A 17,586-nucleotide genomic window follows, 5' to 3' on the forward strand; every position below is an offset into this window, starting at 1 on the left:
AGGGGGCGCCTCATATATCTTATATAAAGTTGCCATTTCAAGGTCAATCTTAAAAATAGTGACGGATTTTAAAGTATGTACAGTAATATGAACTGATCCAAAACATTTTAAAACATCATAGTTTTATGTCTTCAATGGAGTATAACATAACTGTCAAATGGCAGTGTAGCATAACAACTTCAAGAATTTATCTCACAGTACTGTAATTCATTTAACACTGTAACAATATCTGGCATGACACACTCAGTTATAAAGCAAGCCATGCATCACAAGCCAACAGTACCAGCTTAAACCTTGCCAACAATGAAATGAACAGAACTACAGTATGTAGTTATCTAAGTTCATCAATTCTGTTCATAGCAGAAAAGGATCAAATTTCTAGATCCTCAGCTTCGATAAAGAAAAAATTCTAATGAAACTGGTTAAATCTGAATAACAAAATTTCATAGTTAAAAGGAATACACCTGACATCGGCATCTCCGCACACCATCAAATGATAAGCTTCAATCCTGTATAGTAGCTACCAGGCAAGATGCATACCAGCTTCTCACACCTATATTTCAACTGTAATTTTGGTTTGTATATCGACATACTTTGGGGTGCAACCATTTCTTACAAAAGTTTTTTCCACCTCTTACATTCCAATACTGTCAGACGTTTCACATTTCCACAAGTGTTTACATGAAATATCTTTACCCCTACCAAGTATGCTATATGGCACACTTCTGGTTCAACAAGGATACTGACAATAAGGGGAACATCTTCACATACTGGTTATCATTAGACAGATAAAACATTCTTGCAAAACATACCAACAACCCTCACTGACACTTTCTCTCCTGTGGCATCAATCTACAGGGCAAACTTTCTGGGAAATGCCAGGGCTGCAAACTGGTGCTTCAGTCAACCAACCTCACTGCCATGTGAAGCTGGGAAAACAACAAAACATAACATACATCGGATGACCATACATCCAGTTAGTAAGTACTCTACGTACTACACACCTCAATAGTACGCTAGATGGTCAACCTACGGTTCTTACACATTTACTAGCATGAACAATATTTAACTACATTCCTGCACTCTTACACCGATGAATGGGTTCATCCCGAGTCTGAAGTACTGAGACTGATGGAGGACATATCATGGCAGAGCTTAGAGTCAGACATGTCTTCAGCCAGGGCCTCCAGGATGTCCAGCAGCAGGTCACGACTCAGACATCGCATCTTTGGGAGCTGTGCCACCTGCAGATGAAACATACAAATATAACAGCTTTGAAATGATCTATAATGGGAGTGTGATGTCTACTGTATTTTTCCATACTAAGTGTTCATGTTGCTAGGGTTCTAAAAAATATACATCATATTTAGTTTAGGTGAGGTAATGTGTCTAGGATACAAAAGTCTGGGATAAAAGTGGGTGGAAAAGTCACATCAGATGTAAGGTCCTGTGAACTCCAATCTCAAATGAGTTTTCCTAAACATTATCAAGACTCACTTGGATGATTTCAGCTTACCATTTTTCTCCTCCATTCCAAACCTCCTGCAGGCAAAGATCTGTCTAAATGTATTCCTTCCACAACATAACAAACACAGATTATTAGCATGTGTTTAGTGGGTAATTACGGCTCTCCAGTCGGACTAAGCCGGTGAAGATTTATATCCAAGGAGTGGTTGGGGTTTACTGATCACGTAATGCCACTCAGGGATGAGTGAGGCTGGTCACTCTCGTCCTAAATGTCAGGACCAACTTGCCTAGCACCGGGCTCCTACACTCCTCACAAGGCAACATAGGATTGGATGATGAAATGAAATGAAAATGTAATATATATTGCAAACTATGGCAATGCTTTGCTCAAAACTTGAAAAAAAACATCCAACTGGAGGATGGATTTACAAAAGCTCAGGAAAATGTAAACAATAATCCAACTATAGGCTGTCTTCACTTGAAGACTACAAATGTGTACAGGCAAAACTATGCATCATGTAAAACAGTTTTAAGGGATGTAATGAATTCTGTTTCATGGATAAGCAGTTTTTAACACAAAAAACACAAATTCTGGCTTTAAAAAAGCTTAGTTAATAATTATTGTCATCCATCCAACCATCATCCAATCCTCTGTTGCCCCATAAGGAGCGTAAGAACCCGGGGCTAAGCAAATTGGTCCTGACATTTAAGAGGAAAGTGACCAGCCTCACTCATCCCTGAGTGGCGTTACATGAGCAATAAGCCCCAACCACCTACTCTGAGTAAAAAAAACAGGTATTAATTCATCAGAAAATGAAACTGAGTTAAGTACCGCACTTAAAATGGGAAAGTGTGTGTGTGTGTGTGTGTGCGTGTGCGTGTGCGTGTGTGTGTGTGTGTGTGTTATTACTGTGTCCAACTCTGTGCATAGGCTTCACTGCCTATTTCCTGAGACCCAGTAGCCCTCCTACATACAATGCTCCTCCACATGTCACCACTTTCTCACTGTCCATACTGAATACATATTAGAGCTGTCTCATATTAGACTGGTGTATTGGAATTTACAGGAGTGAATTTACAACATGTTGGTCAGTCTCCTGGTAGATCAGTAAAGTCTGCTTTAATGACATTCACATCATCACACTGTTCCCTGCTCCAGCAAGGATTTGAACCTGGGTCCATTGGAACTGCATGTCACCTCTACTGACTTGACCACTACCTTTTCCTACAATGGTTAACTCAAAGGCCCATATTTCCATTGGTCAAAAATGTTTCTTAGCACCATCTTCTTGCTGATTTATTTTTGCTAAGGGCACATTAATAATCTCTTATATGATATTTATGCAACCATGCTCATACTACTGTACAAAGATATGAATAGAATAAACAGGTGCAATAAGCAAAATAAATGGCTAAGGAAACCGTGTGTGAAAGCCTCTTAACGCAGCCACAAGAGAATCCAAAGTCTGAATACATACCTTTGGGAAGTGGTGCACTATGAGGTTGAGGGCATATTTCTTCATGTCGGTAGCCTGGATTCTATCTGCTGCCTCCAAGATTTGGATCACATTCTCAAATGTCACATTCATCTCCAGGTTTTGTTTGCAGAAGGCCTGGAGAAGTCATTTTAATTAGTAACCTGTGACAACATACTTCTAATTTTGGTTATTTACAAAGTACTGTAATTCATTTGATTCATTTTCAAAGGCTCCAACATGCTTGCATGCACTGGCCTTGGTCACCTAATGACGGCTCTCCATGCTGCTCGATCTCTGGCAGCTTCTTTATTCAGTCTCTCATCCCTGAGGCTACATTCAACGACCATGCCCCAGGTGTTTTTCAGTCTACCTCTTGCAACCCTACCACCAACATTAACATTTCTCACTTTCTGCACCCAATTATCATCCCCCATCCTCTCCACATATCCAAACCATCTCAATTTACCTCTTCTCATCACTCAACTAATGTACTCCAGTCCCATCCTACCCCTCAACTCTTCCACCATAAACCTGGACCCCTCAGGCCTCACACTCAGGGATGCACTGCACATCCACCTAATCATTGCCATTTCTGTACGTATGAGCCTGTGAATACTCTCTTCTTTTAGTGTCCAAGTCTCATTGCCATACAGCATTACACTCCTAACACATGCAGCATACAAAGATCCCTTAGCACGGAGGGAGAGCCCTCTCAATTTCAGGAGAGGCAACAGCCCCCTGAACTTCTTCCAATCACACCTCACTCTAGCCACTGAGCTAGCTCCAGCCCCACCTTCTGCACATAACATATCTCCCAAATAACAAAATTCTTCCATGCACTCAGAGACATGCCAGCAAGATCAATCTTTTCACACCTGACAATCTCCACATGCTCTCCCCGTACTACACACATGAAATCAGCATTACCTCGCAGTCTACAATCCTATAATATAACTACATCTCATATGCACCCACTTATCACAATCACTGCACAAGTTGGAATTACTTCCCACACCTTTGTGGCAAATCACACATGGTCACCCTCCCTCTTCTTCGAGAATACTGCCACCAGCCCTAGATACTTTGCATAGTAATGAACATACAGTGAGAGACGAAAGCGTTAAACAGATTGCCTGTGAGGTACGAAGGGTGATCAGAAAGTAATGACAGTTCGTGCTATAACATGAAAACCTTGAATGATGGGAGGTAGGGGAGCAAGGAGAGTGCAGAGTTGCCTGTCCTTACGAGTTTGAACTTGTCGCCATATGCCTGACTTTTCTTGTTTTATTGTTGTGAGTGAATGCTTCACTCTTGTTTTTGCTCTCTGGCCAGAAACATGGATTACTCGAAAGAAGGCTGCAGGTTCTACATTTTTACGAGGTGGAAACTGGGAAAGAAAGCAACAGAGATTCGAGGGGAATTATTACAAGTTTATCCAGACACTACTCCTTCCCTGGAAACTGTTTCCCGCTGGATTCGTGCTTTCACAGCAGGAAAAACTGAATTGAAAGATGAACAACGCTCTGGACGCCCCCGGACATCCGTGACCGAAGCAACAACTGTCCGTGCACGGTCCATCATTGACGAGGATCCAACTGTAACTCTTAGGTTCTTAGCCTTGGAGCTTGATATCAGTTATGGGAGTGCATATGACATCATGCATGAACAATTACACCTGAGGAAGATGTGTTGTCGATGGATACCCCATTTGCTGACTGATGAGCAAAAGGCTGAACGGGTGAGGATTTGTCGTGTCTGGCTTGCTGAATTTGAACCAAATGGTCCAAAACGGTTCTCAGATGTTGCTACTGGAGATGAGTGTTGGATTTCATTCTTCACAACCCGTGACAAGCAGTGAAACATGGTGTGGTTGGGCGATGAAGACCCTCGACCTCAGATTTTGAAGGAAGGATTTCGCAGCCGGAAGCGCCTTTTCACCATCTTTTTCAATTCTCAAGGACCAATATGCGTGGATGTGATGCCTGAAAAGTCCACTATCACAGCCCAATACTACACAGACCAGGTCCTTCCACAAGTCTTGGAACACAAGGCCAACACCGCACCAACCCGCCGTCGGTCTCGCCTTTTGCTGCACCACGACAATGCTGCACCCCACAAAACTCGCCTCACTATGCAGTACCTGGAACAACAAGGTATAACTCTGCTCCCCCACCCACCCTACTCCCCTGACCTGGCTCCCTGTGACTTTTGGTTGTTTCCAAAAATTAAATCTGCCATCGCTGGGAAGCAATTTCATCGCATCCAAGACTTGGCACGGACCGTCAATTCAGAACTCCGAAGTATACCGTCTTCAGAGTACCACGCTTGCTTCATGAAGTGGAGAAAGAGAATGGAACGCTGCATAGAGGTTGGAGTGGAGTACTTTGAAGGAATGTGAGTCATAGTTTGATAGTTCTTCATGCTAATAAAAGTTTATGGACTCACTGTCATTTCTTTCTAATCACCCCTCGTACATCTAGGACTTCTGATGGCTTAAAGAGTTAAGTAAATGGATATGTAGCCCATTTTACTTGCCATATATGCTGAAGAGAAGCATCTGTAAATAGCAATGAATATAGTGGAAAACTGGCACCACAATGAAGGGGTTAAATGACAGAAGAACCTCCACCATCCTCTTAGAGACTCAAACCAATATGTACAGAATCTAACTATCTTAACACGGATATTCACCTCTTGAATTTAAATATGCATTCTTTCACTTGATTCCTGGTATTTCTGGATGATTTTATGAGGCTTGAGTTCCCTCCTCCCCCCCCCCCACAAGTGGGAGGGGTTAGATATACAGTGGCCTGAATTCATCATCCCTTTCACTACAAGACTTCTCTCTTTACCAGTAAACAATCACCTGCCTGAATTCATTATCCCTTTCACTACAAGACTTCTCTCTTTACCAGTAAACAATCACCTATGTGTTATTAATAAACCACATGTAAATGTCCTATGGATGATGAAGTCTTTAAAAAAAAAAAAAAAAAAAAAAAAAAGCCATATCTTAACAACAATCAGTCTGTTTTCACCTGATGGAAATGGATCATTCCCAGAGCTTGGTTACTATATCATGGTTGCACGAAATTTGATGAGCCTTAGTTCTGAAGTACAGAATGAATAAGTCTTCTTAGTAACTAGTCAAACAATTCTCCAGTCTGACTACATTTTAGCCATCACCTGAGCTGAGAGGGACTAGGGATCTACATCATGGTAAAACAAATGTACTACAGTCTAGGCATCTTTCTTACCTGGAGCCTGTTATTGGTGAAGCCATAAAAGTAAGGTGCAGAGAAGAGGTACAGAGAGTCCTCTGGGGGCATGTCTACATCACCATAGTAAATATATCGCAGCAGAGAATCAAATGATTGGTGGGAGGGAATCATTTCTCCAATGGCAATCTGAAAACAGAAATAAAATTTTGTGCATGATGTAATGTGGTGGAAGAAGGAAGGATATTAATATTTCTTTTTTTCTTCTGAGGGGGCCACAGACCAGGCAATCCATTCCCTGAGACCCTGCAGTCCACCAATGTATCACGCACCTTTACATATCGCTGGTATAGTGCTAATACACTGAATACATAATGGACTGTTTCATTTAGGAATGGTGTAATGGTATTGGAGGAGGTATTCTTATAACAAGTAGGTCTTGTGAAAGATCATTAAGAGCTTTATCCCCTACTTGGTTGATTCTTGGTAAAGGCAGGTAACATCCCCTGAGTTATGTTTTATTCTCTATCTATCTATCTATTGCCAGACGTCATAATCCCGTAAAGGGTGGCCATTTGACTCTGAGTTATTTGTTTTATGGGGAGGGGCACTAACCCTCCACCAACCCACTTGCTGACACGTAGGAAGAACGTATGATTGCCAATGTGAATTGTACCTCACATTAGGCCTGCAGCTTGGCCCGTGTAGACCTTCATTGTGCCTCACAAGAGGTCTGCAGCTTGGCAAGGGTTAACACTCTTTTGGCCTGTAGTCTACAGCTCTATCCACTCCACCAATACCTCATGTCAATGTAAGCGTAGTACACTTTGTAATCACTTTGTTAGCAATTTAAATTGCCATTTCTGACATGGAAAACATTACCGATCCCAATTTTATCACCAGAGTACAAATTTTACTTCATATTACTGTTCTCTATCTTAACTCCTTCGGGCATAGACATACATAATAAAAAATGATGGTATGCTTCCTCTTAAGGACTCCCCATATTGCGGCTGACCATGACATAAGAATGTTTTCATTAAACTGGAAGTTAAATCAAGTGGCAAAACCAGCTAATTACTTACCAACAGTTGCTGGAAGCTGCTGGGATAAAAGAAATGAGATGTGTAATAAAATCAGTAACAAAGTGTGATTACCATTTTGGGCTTTGACTCTTTACTTTTGGTTGAATGATTCCTGCCAAAGAGTGATGACCCTGGGGCAATGCTACCAAGCTTGTAACCAAACTTAACTATCATGATAGTACCTCCTAGTGTCATACTGGTAAGTCATAAAGATGAAATTTCATGATACTGCATACACTATTAGATATAATGGAATTTGAACATTACACTCACGCCACATACTGCAGGTTTCTATCTATCTAATGCCAGACGCCATAATCCCATAAGGGGTGGCCACTTGACTTTGAGTTATTCGTTTTACGGGGAGGGGGCACTAACCCTCCACCAACCCACCTGCTGACACATAGGTAGCATGTATGGTTTGGTTATATGGTTACCACCCAGCATTGTAAATGGTTTTTTGGCTTACAGGAAACCATTTGGCTTGTCGCTCAATGTAAAGCCACCTGTGAAGGAAAGGAAGGCAATAACAAGTGACAGGAAAGATGGGAGAAGTAGGAAGACAGGAGGACAGACAAAGAAAAAGAATGATAAAGGTGAAGGAAGAAGTAGACGGCACTACATCAAGTGAGTGGATGATGGATGCCACAACCTACTACCAACTTCAGGTATCGATCCTGCTTAATTTACTCACTGTTTTCAATGCAGACAATGCTCCGGTCATCTTAAAATTCAAAGCTGAAACAGTCATCTTAAAATTCAAAGCTGAAATGCTGTAAGCTTTATAAATCTCATCCTTCATGTAGCATGAAGATAGCATACAATGCTATTGTTCCTGCACAATTTACACCACATTACAGCCAATAATACTAAGATATTTTTGCACTTCACATTATTATTTCCAAGGTTAAAAGCATGGTACAACTTTCCACCACAATGCTGTTCCCAAAACTTATATTTCACTCCACATCTCTGTTCCAACTGTCAATACTAACAAAGATACAAATATTACTTCCCCCATGACTAACCTGTACAATGCTGTTCTCTGGCATGAATGACCTAAACATTGCCTCAAAGTATGAGCAGCGTGCAGCCAAAACTGCTTTGTGAGCTCTGAGTGGAGTTCCATCTAGCATGAGGGTGATGTCACAGAAGTCTCCTCCAACATGCTTCAAGAACTGTTCCATGTCCTCTTCCAGTGTTGTGCCTGTACAGATATTAAATTTATCATAATAATTCTTAGTACAGTCAGACTTTCATACCAATTCAGATAACTTCACACAGCTTACTTTCATACAGGGCATTAAGCTATATACTTCTAATTTACTGTAAATCTTTCTATTAAAAAAAAAAATGTATCTTGCTGCATATTACCACACGCCTACCTGTATATCACTGGTCATGGCTAATGCAGCATTTAAACTTTGATGACTACCATAGCTAGTAAATGGTAACAAAGCACTGCACATTTCAAGAAAAGATTTGTTCTATACTCTTCATATAGCTGAAGTACTACACTACTGAAGTCCTACATACACTTTCAATACCATACTCAACAGCATCATATGCCAATGAGTATGTAACACTATATTCACTGTATTAACAATTAAACCTGCACAGTAGTTTTTACCTGCACTGCAAGATGCCAGGTATTTTAAGGTGGTGCATGCTTACTTTGTTGTTCCAGATGATTTTGTCAGGAAAGCTTTTCATTTAGACTTTCACCATGCCCTTACTATCAAAACAAAAATGTCTATCTTCACTGGGTTTACTACCCCAGCTGCTCCCCCACCCCTTCTCAGTCACACTTTTCCACTTACCCAAACCTTTTTCTGTCTCCCTAAATATAGTTTCAAAATTTTCCCACTAACAATGCAACCTTTCATTCTACTCTGCCCTTTCTACCACCTGGCCTTTCCCATCCAATCGTGTCTGTCCACCCTACTTTTTTTTTTTTTCTACTCAATGTGTGGTAGGTGGGGGTGCTCACCATCCACTCACTCGATGTAGTGCTGCTCTTGGGTGTCTGCCCTTTCCTCTCCTCCATCCTTCTTTCCTTCCATCCTCTTCTGTCTTTCTTTCCTTCATTCTTTCCTCGTCCTTCTGCCTACAGGTGATTTTACACTCCCTCTTCTGTCTTTCTCTCCTTCATTTTTTCCTCTTCCTTCTGCATGTGGGTGACTCTACACTGAGTGACAAGCCAAATGGTTTCCTGTACACCAGGAAACCATTTACTATGCTGGGTGGTAACCATATAACCAAATTTTGGTGTCTGGTGGTTTTGTGGGTAATTATTGCACTCCAATCAAACTGAGATGGCAAAGGCTTATATCCAAGGGATGGTTGGGGTTTATTGTTCACGAAATGCCACTCAAGGATGAGTGAGGATGGCCACTCTCAGCTTGAATGTCAGGACCAACTTGCCTAGCCCTGCGTTCCTATGCTTCTCATAGGACAACATAGGACTGGATGATGGATGGATGGATGGATCAAACATGCAGTTTCTTTGTAACCTAGAAACCATCCATACAAGGACTGTGCACATACCATCAGTGCCGGATTACCCAAAAGTGGTGCTCATCTTAACTTACACATCCCGGGAGTTGGGGAACGATGTCATCGCACTGTGACAAAATGCACGGCCATTTTTTCTGGTGGTTGATTATGCATGCTGGACAATCAATGTCACTATGTCAGCAATATCTGAATCATTTTTTCAAACGCTGCACGACACATTCCTGGCAGCTTATGCTTGTTATCCTCTTTTATTTAGAAAGAAAGTGGTTTCTACTTGTAAAGGTCAGCCTAATTCACCTGATCACCACTCTGCAACTATGCTGATGAGGCAGCTTTTTTGGGGGTTGCTACACAAGGGTTTAGATTCCTGCTGACAGGCAGAAGTGTAAATCCAATGTTGCTACCAGCAACACCAAGCTTCAATGCCAATGGTAACCATCCACCATCTAACTAAAATATATCAAATTATACTAAGCTTGATGCAAAATTTAACTCCACAACATATTACAGTATCACCAAACCATGACGAGTATGACAAAATTAACTTCATAACATTGTTATACCATCACACTTGACACAAAATCAATCCTACACCACATTATCAAATCACATCAAAACCATTTACTATGTTGGGTGGTAACCATATAGCCAATAGTGACAACCGGTGGTCTACTGGATTAAAGCTTTCCAGCAGGATGTGGCCCATGAGGGTTTATATCTGAGAGGTAACTGGGATGTACTGCTCATATAACATGCCACTCAGGAATGAGCAACTATTCAAGCTCACCTTAAATGTCTAGGCTGGATGGCCTACCTCTGGGCCCCTCAGTTCCTGATAATGCAGTAACAAATTGAATGATGAATGGACAGTTGGACAACCATGACAAAGTAAGTCTCACCTGAAGATTCAAATTGTGGTTCCTGGAGTGACCTCATTTGTGGCATCTGTTTCCGGCGAATGATCTCTACCATGAGGGGTTTGTCCAGCATCTCAAACTCCTTTGACATCACAATCTGGTTATAGTTGCTCTCTCGCACAATGAACTGCCAAGGACAAAGTATTTAGAGTTTTTGTAATACAACAAAGAAATTGTTATCATCATCCTAACTTTATTTCCAACTACTAAATGGCATAAGTAGGACCCAGAAAAAGGTACAGAAGAGCAAAAATGTAGGAGACTTACCAAGAGAGTGGCCAGCAATACAGGCATTACATTCACTCATCATTCAAAATTCTTGGTTCCACTGAATAGGCAAATCAGTCAAACTTAATTCTGATTAGCATCTGTGGCATAAAAACCATCCATGGACAGCCTTAAAAAGGGGTAGAACCCTTGTTTTGGCCATCTCCATTCATAAACTCAATCCACTTCTATCCTTCATCAATTCATCTGTTTTGCTCAATTTCCCTTAACCACTGTTGGCCTTGCATTTGATTTTAGCATCAAGAACCATTTTTTCTAGACAGGTCTGAGCCTTCCTTGGTTGCTAAAACCATGGTAAATAGATCAGAAAATGAATGAATTTCATTCATAGTAACTACTGCTCCTTTGTTTCTTTGTTCAGCCTAGGGGGTGGGGATGAGAAATAGCAGACAGCCTAATGTCATAAAAGTTGTGTGACGCTGCACCTATGAGAAACTTTGTAATATGTCATTAAAAATTCCTGCTCATATGAGGTAAGTCCCATGCCACAGGTTACCACCCTACTTAAACCTAACTGTTAGATCATCTGGTGTGATTTTAATAAAGATGCAGTGGTTCATAACCTCAGCTGTCCTCTTCCTGGTGACACCCATCCATCCTACTTTCCACTTACCCAAAATTCACCAAAATGTCTTCTTCCTGTTGACACCCACCTATCTTAATTTCCGCTTATCCAAAGTTCACTGAAATGTCCTCAACATGTTGACACCCATCCATCCTAAATTCCACTTATCCAAAATTCACCAAAATATGCTCTTCCTGTTGACACCTATCCTTCCTTTTATCCACTCTGCCAAAATTCACAAAACTTTCCTCTTCCTTGTAACACCCATCCATGCTTTCATCCACTTATCTACAATTTACCACAATGTAGGCTGTACCTTAAGACAGAACTCCTTAATGAAAAAGAGTTTAAGGCTGGCGGCGTTACAGAGTGCCACCAAGACGTTACGGTGGTTGATGGTGGCCTCAAGGTACTGTACACAAAGCTGCTCCAGTCGACGCATATGACACTGTTGGGTGGTGTTTAGATAAGAGTTTGTTGATCCAGAGTTTAAAGATTTTTTTTCTGGACTATATACACAATAATCCTGCAGAGCTATGTATGAGCCAGGTAATTCTGTTCATCTCTATGCTTTATCACTGATATAATCCTATACTATAAAATAAAGCTCTTGTGAATTTCTGAACAACATACCACTTGCATGAATGAACTTATGTTCTTCCACTATGCTTAACCAAAAATAATATTCACAGCATTAGTGATAAATACAAGTGGTGCATATTATCAACTTCAAATTAATTCAAAACCATAATACAAATGCTGTTTGCATATTATGTCATTATGCCATTATCATCACCATCATCATCATCATCATCATCCTAACCTGTTTTCCCAAACAAGAACTGGTAACTCTCAAAGTGATATGCTGGTGAATGAAGAGATAAATTGGTGGATGAGTTCAAGTACCTTGATGCTTAAAAAAAAAAAAAAAAAAAAAAAAAAAAAAAAAAGAGAGAGAGAGAGAGAGAGAGAGAGAGAGAGAGAAGGAAAGACAAAAAACAAATCAAATAAATATGTTAATAAGAACTGAGTATACTGAAAGCAAGAAGCATGTAAAGAGACTAGTCAAGAGGAAAAAGGAGGTAAACGATGATCTAGGAAGAAATGAATGCAAATTACTCTGGAAATAGGAAGTTATGCCGGAAAGAGGTACGAAAACGTAGAAGTGACAGCAGAAAGAAATGTGAAAGTGTGAAGGATGTAAGTGGTAGATTATTAACCCATGGGGATGAAGTAAGGACCACATGGAAAGAATATTCTGAAAGCCTGATGAATGGGAACAGAGGGAGCAAAGCAACTGTAAACATGATTGGTTTGGTTTCGGGGATGTGCAGAGAAGGAATGCAGAGCCAGGAAACATGACTCTCGCACAGGTGAAAAACTCTGTGAAGTGGCTGAAAAATGGGAAAGCAGCTGGGGTTGATGAGGTGTGTGCAGAGATGATTAAGTGTAGTGGAGAAAGCAGAATGAAGTGCTTGTTGGAGATAATGTAAGAAGGCATGGATGAATGAAACTGTGCCAGAAGAGTGGAAAAAGGTTGTGACTGTATCCCTGTACAAAAATATGGATGAGTGAATTGAGCGCAAGAATTATCATGGCATAAATTTACTGAGTGTGGTTGAGAAGGTATATGGAAAAATTGTAACAGAGAAAGTATGTGAGATATCAAAGTCCCAGTGAGTGATGAACAGGGTGGCTTTAGGAGTGGCAGAGGATGTGTGGATCAAATATCTGCAGTGAGACAGATAGTGGAGAAGGCTTGTGAAGACTACAGTATGGGATGTTTATTGCATTTATGGAACTGGAAAAAACATATGACAAAGATGACAGAGATGAATTGTGGAAGGTTTTGCGCATGTACGGTGTAGATGGTGAGCTGCTAGGTGCCGTCAAGAGTTTTTATCATTGTAGTGAGGCATGTGTAAGGGTAAATGGGCATCTAAGTGAATGGTACACAATCAGTGTGGGCGTGCGACAAGGTTGTGTAATGTCCCCTTGGTTGGTCAATATATATATGGTATATATATGGTAGGAGAAGGGATCTTTATTTTGTTTTTGTTGGTTTGGAGAAGGCCTTTGACAGGGTCCCTAGAAAGGTGGTGGAGTGGGCAATGAGAAAGCTTGGCTTGGAGGAGTGGCTGGTTGGGGTGGTTGTGGCCGTGTGTGTGGGTGCTCACACCCGGGTGGGGGTGGAGGGAGATTTGGGTGATGAGTTTTCCGTGAATGTTGGTGTGCAGCAGGGGTCAGTCTTGAGTCCCATGTTGTTTATCATGGTACTTGGGGCCCTTTCGCGTGACTTTGGAAACAGACTCCCGTGGGAGTTGTTGTGTGCTGGTGGTTTGGTGTTGATTGCGGAGAGTGGGGGGGGGAGGCGGGGGAGAGGTTTGGGAGGTGGAGAGATGGTGTGGGGCAAGGGGGTTTGGGGGTGAATCCAGATAAAACAAAGGTGATGATATCTAGGGTTGGTGGCGGTACTGTCGGGGACGAGGGAGGGTGGCCATGTGCGGTTTGCCACAGGGGCGTGGGAGGTGGTTCCATCTTGTGCGGTGTGTATGATAAACGGGTGCATAAGAGATTTAGTGGTATCAGAGGTAGACTGCGAGATGGTGCTGATTTTGTGTGCGCAGCGTGTCGGGGTGAGCAGGTGGAGGTTGTCGGGCGTGGGGGGATTGAGGTTGCTGGTGGGCCTCTTGGGTGTGTGGAGAAGTTTTGTTGTTTGGGAGACGTGTTGTGTGCTGGAGGTGGGGCTGGAGCTGGCTCTGTGGCTGGGGTGAGAGGTGGTTGGAAGAAGTTCAGGGAGCTCTTGCCTCTCCTGACATTGGGAGGGCTCTCCCTACGTGCTGGGAGGTCTTTGTATGCAGCATGTGTTGGGAGTGTAGTGTTGTATGGTGGTGGGACCTGGGCAGTGAGGGAGGAGGATGTTCACCGGCTTGGACGTACAGAGGTGACGGTGATTGGGTGGATGTGCGGTGCGTCACTGCGTCCAGGGCCTGGAGGGGCTGGGTTTACGGTGGAGGAGTTGAGAGGTGGGATAGGACTGGAGTGTGTTGGTGTTGTGATGGGAAGGGGTGGATTGAGGTGGTTTGGACATGTGGGGAGGATGGGGGATGATAATTGGGTGAGGAAGGTGAGGGGTGTTAATGTTGGGGGTGGGGTTGTGAGGGGTGGGCTGGGGGAGGCATGGGGCAGGGTCATTGGGTGTGGCCTTGGGGTTGGGGGGCTGAACAGGGAGGCTGCAATGGATCGTGCAGCGTGGAGAGCCGCCATTAGGTGACCAAGGCCGACACATGCAAGCATGTTGGATCCTTTAAAAATGAAAACGAACCGAAAACGATAACGAATATATATATATATATGGATGGTGTGATGAGAGAAGTAAAAACATGAGTACTGAAGAGATGGATGGCATTGGTAACGAATGGTAATGGATGGAATATCTCATATTTGTTGTATGCTGATGATGCAGTGCTACTTGCAAATACTGGACAAGACCTTGGTAGACTAGTGCAGAGTTTGGATGACGTCTGAGTGTCGTGCCTTGAGAGTAAATGTAATAAAGACTAAAGTGATGGTAACTGAGAGAGAAGGTGACTCTGAGTGTGATGTTACAGTGAATGGAGAGATTGGAATTGGTGAGAGATCAAATAAGTGGGTACAGTGATAGAAAGGAAGGAAAATGTGCAAAAGAAGTGGAAAGTAGAGTGTCACAAGGAAGGAAAGTAGCTGGTGCTATGAAGGCCCTGATAAGAAACAGAGGCTTGAGCACTGCAGCTGCACAAGGTTTACATGAAGAAGTGGCAGTGCCAACTTTAACATTTGAGGGAGGCGGTGGCTGAATCGGTAGAGAGGCGGCCTTCGGTCCTAATGGACTCAAGATCGAATCCCGGCTGGGGCAGGGAACAGTTTCAGGATTTGAATTTCCTAAAAGCAGACTTTCCTGATCTACCAGATGACTCGCTGACATGTCGTAAAAATATCCCCGCTAATACCAATACACCAATCCTGTATGAGACAGCCCTAGCATGTATTCAGTATGGATGGTGGGTGTTAGCACCGAAGTGGTGACATGTGGAGGTGTAGGAGGACTACTGGGCCTTGTGATAGGTCACTGCCTCCGAGAAATAGGCCCTGAAGCCTTTGCCCAGAGTCGGACACATTAAAAAAAAAAAAAAAAAAAAAAAAAAAAAAAAAAGGATGAGACTATGATGAGGCATGAAAATGAAAAGTCAAGAGTGAGAGCAGTGGACATGGGACTGCTGAGGATTGTATGTGGAGTACAGAGAGTGGATAGGATACAAAATAATGTGATTCGTGAAAGATGCGGGGTGAGGAAGTCTGTGGATACCTGAATCAAGGAGAGTGTACTGAGATGATATGGCCATGTGGAGAGAATGGATAACAACAGAGTGGAGAAAATGGCATATCTGAGCGAATCTGAAGAAGAGAGGAGACGAAGTAGGCCAAGGAGAAGGTGGAGGATATCGTAGATGAGTGTGAGAGGAAGAGAGGTATGGAAGTCGGCAAGGCTAGGGAACTGACAAGAGATCCAGTTCGCTGGATGAATGTTGTGAGAAGAAGTGCATAATCAGGGATTTGGCACCCGTTTTTAACGTGCCAGTGTTCAGATACAGTATACTCTATTGGATGCGTTTATGTGAAGCTACAGAATGTTGTGAAAGTTTTTGGCATATTAGATAGAGCCAGGATTCTAGGGGCTTGAATGATGAGTGAATGGAAGTGTGGCCCATTGGATTGGGCAAACCAGGGCTGTCTGGACGTTGCTATTCCTCACCCTGCCCTAGGGTGGGAAAGGAAACCCGGATGATGACAAAATATGTAATGGTTGACAAATAAAAGGAACAGAGAAAAATTACTATACAACAGACTTAGAAGCCCTAGAAGTAGTATTTGCTCTACAGAAATTTTGTGACCTCGTGTACAGATATGAAATTCACCTATACACAGACCACAAGCCTCTCATGGGAATGTTCCAAGAAAAACTCCTCTCTGGGAGGAAAGCACAATGGAAATGTAAAATCCAGAATTACAATATAAATATTCACTACATAAAAGGTAAAGTAAACTTAGCTGCCAATGCCTTATCACGAAACCCGTTAGCCAATGTTGCTACAATAAGTCCACAGGAATCACTCTCCAACAATGATAAAACAATCCCCACAAATCAAGAAATTTCACACGCACAAAGACAGGACCCAGTATGGTCTAAAGTAATATATCATCTCAAGTCAGGCGATGATGTACCATTACCCACATTACAGGTACCACTTGAACAATTCACAATGCTTTATATAGGGTAAATCCAGGACAAACAAATCATAGCAAAAATAATAGGCAGTTAGTTATTCCCAGTGCAATGATACCTCACATTTTAAGGGTAATACACAATAGTCCACATGCAGGGCATCCTGGCAAGGACAGGGCAGTCAGACAGGCCCGGATGTCATATTATTGGCCAACGTCACACAAAGACGTACATAATCACATAGACAGATGCGAGTCATGTGTGAAACATAAAGGTTACACGTTATTCCCTGCACCTATAGGACAATATCCTGTACCTAGACAACCGTGGGACACTGTCGCAGTTAATTTACTTAAATTACCCTTAACTACCAATCACAATCAATATCATTTTGTTGCAAATGATCACTTCTCACGATTTGTGATCTTGTTTCCAATTAAGGATAAAACAGCAGAAACAATCACACAGGTATTCACTGATGGTGTTGTCTGTAGGTTCACCAAACCAAAGGTGCTAATAAGTGACAATGGTGGTGAATTTAACTGAAATTTTACAAAAGAAATATGTAAACAATACAATATAAAGTTAATATCTTGGCCTACCATCCAGCTTCCAATGGATTGGTGGAAAGGCAGAATAAAAAAATATTAGATGTACTACGACACATTCTCAGTGAAAATTACGCAAACTGGGATGACTGGATCCCCAGAGCTGAAGCATCATTTAACTGTGCAATTAATAAATCAATAGGAGATACACCTCATTTCATCAATTACGGGTCAGACAAA

At 42.1% G+C, this 17,586-nt stretch overlaps 1 protein-coding gene across 1 annotated transcript in view; it reads right to left on the reverse strand.

Annotated features, from left to right (window-relative positions):
* Positions 1 to 382: 382 nt before the first annotated feature.
* Positions 383 to 17,586, reverse strand: part of Lztr1 (Leucine zipper like transcription regulator 1) — a 93,050-nt gene continuing 75,846 nt past the window's right edge. Inside the window, exons 11-16 of the mRNA XM_080283021.1 lie at positions 11,852 to 11,983; positions 10,665 to 10,809; positions 8,277 to 8,455; positions 6,203 to 6,352; positions 2,946 to 3,080; positions 383 to 1,244 (exon numbers count right to left, since the gene is read on the reverse strand). Of these exons, the coding sequence (XP_080139147.1) occupies positions 1,104 to 1,244; positions 2,946 to 3,080; positions 6,203 to 6,352; positions 8,277 to 8,455; positions 10,665 to 10,809; positions 11,852 to 11,983 (882 nt within the window). The 3' untranslated portion in view covers positions 383 to 1,103. The remainder of the gene's footprint in view (positions 1,245 to 2,945; positions 3,081 to 6,202; positions 6,353 to 8,276; positions 8,456 to 10,664; positions 10,810 to 11,851; positions 11,984 to 17,586) is intronic.

The sequence above is a fragment of the Coenobita brevimanus genome, chromosome 95 (genome assembly GCF_032717465.1).
Source record: "Coenobita brevimanus isolate Jiangsu-jjx chromosome 95, ASM3271746v2, whole genome shotgun sequence".
NCBI classification, from domain to species: Eukaryota; Metazoa; Arthropoda; class Malacostraca; order Decapoda; family Coenobitidae; genus Coenobita; species Coenobita brevimanus.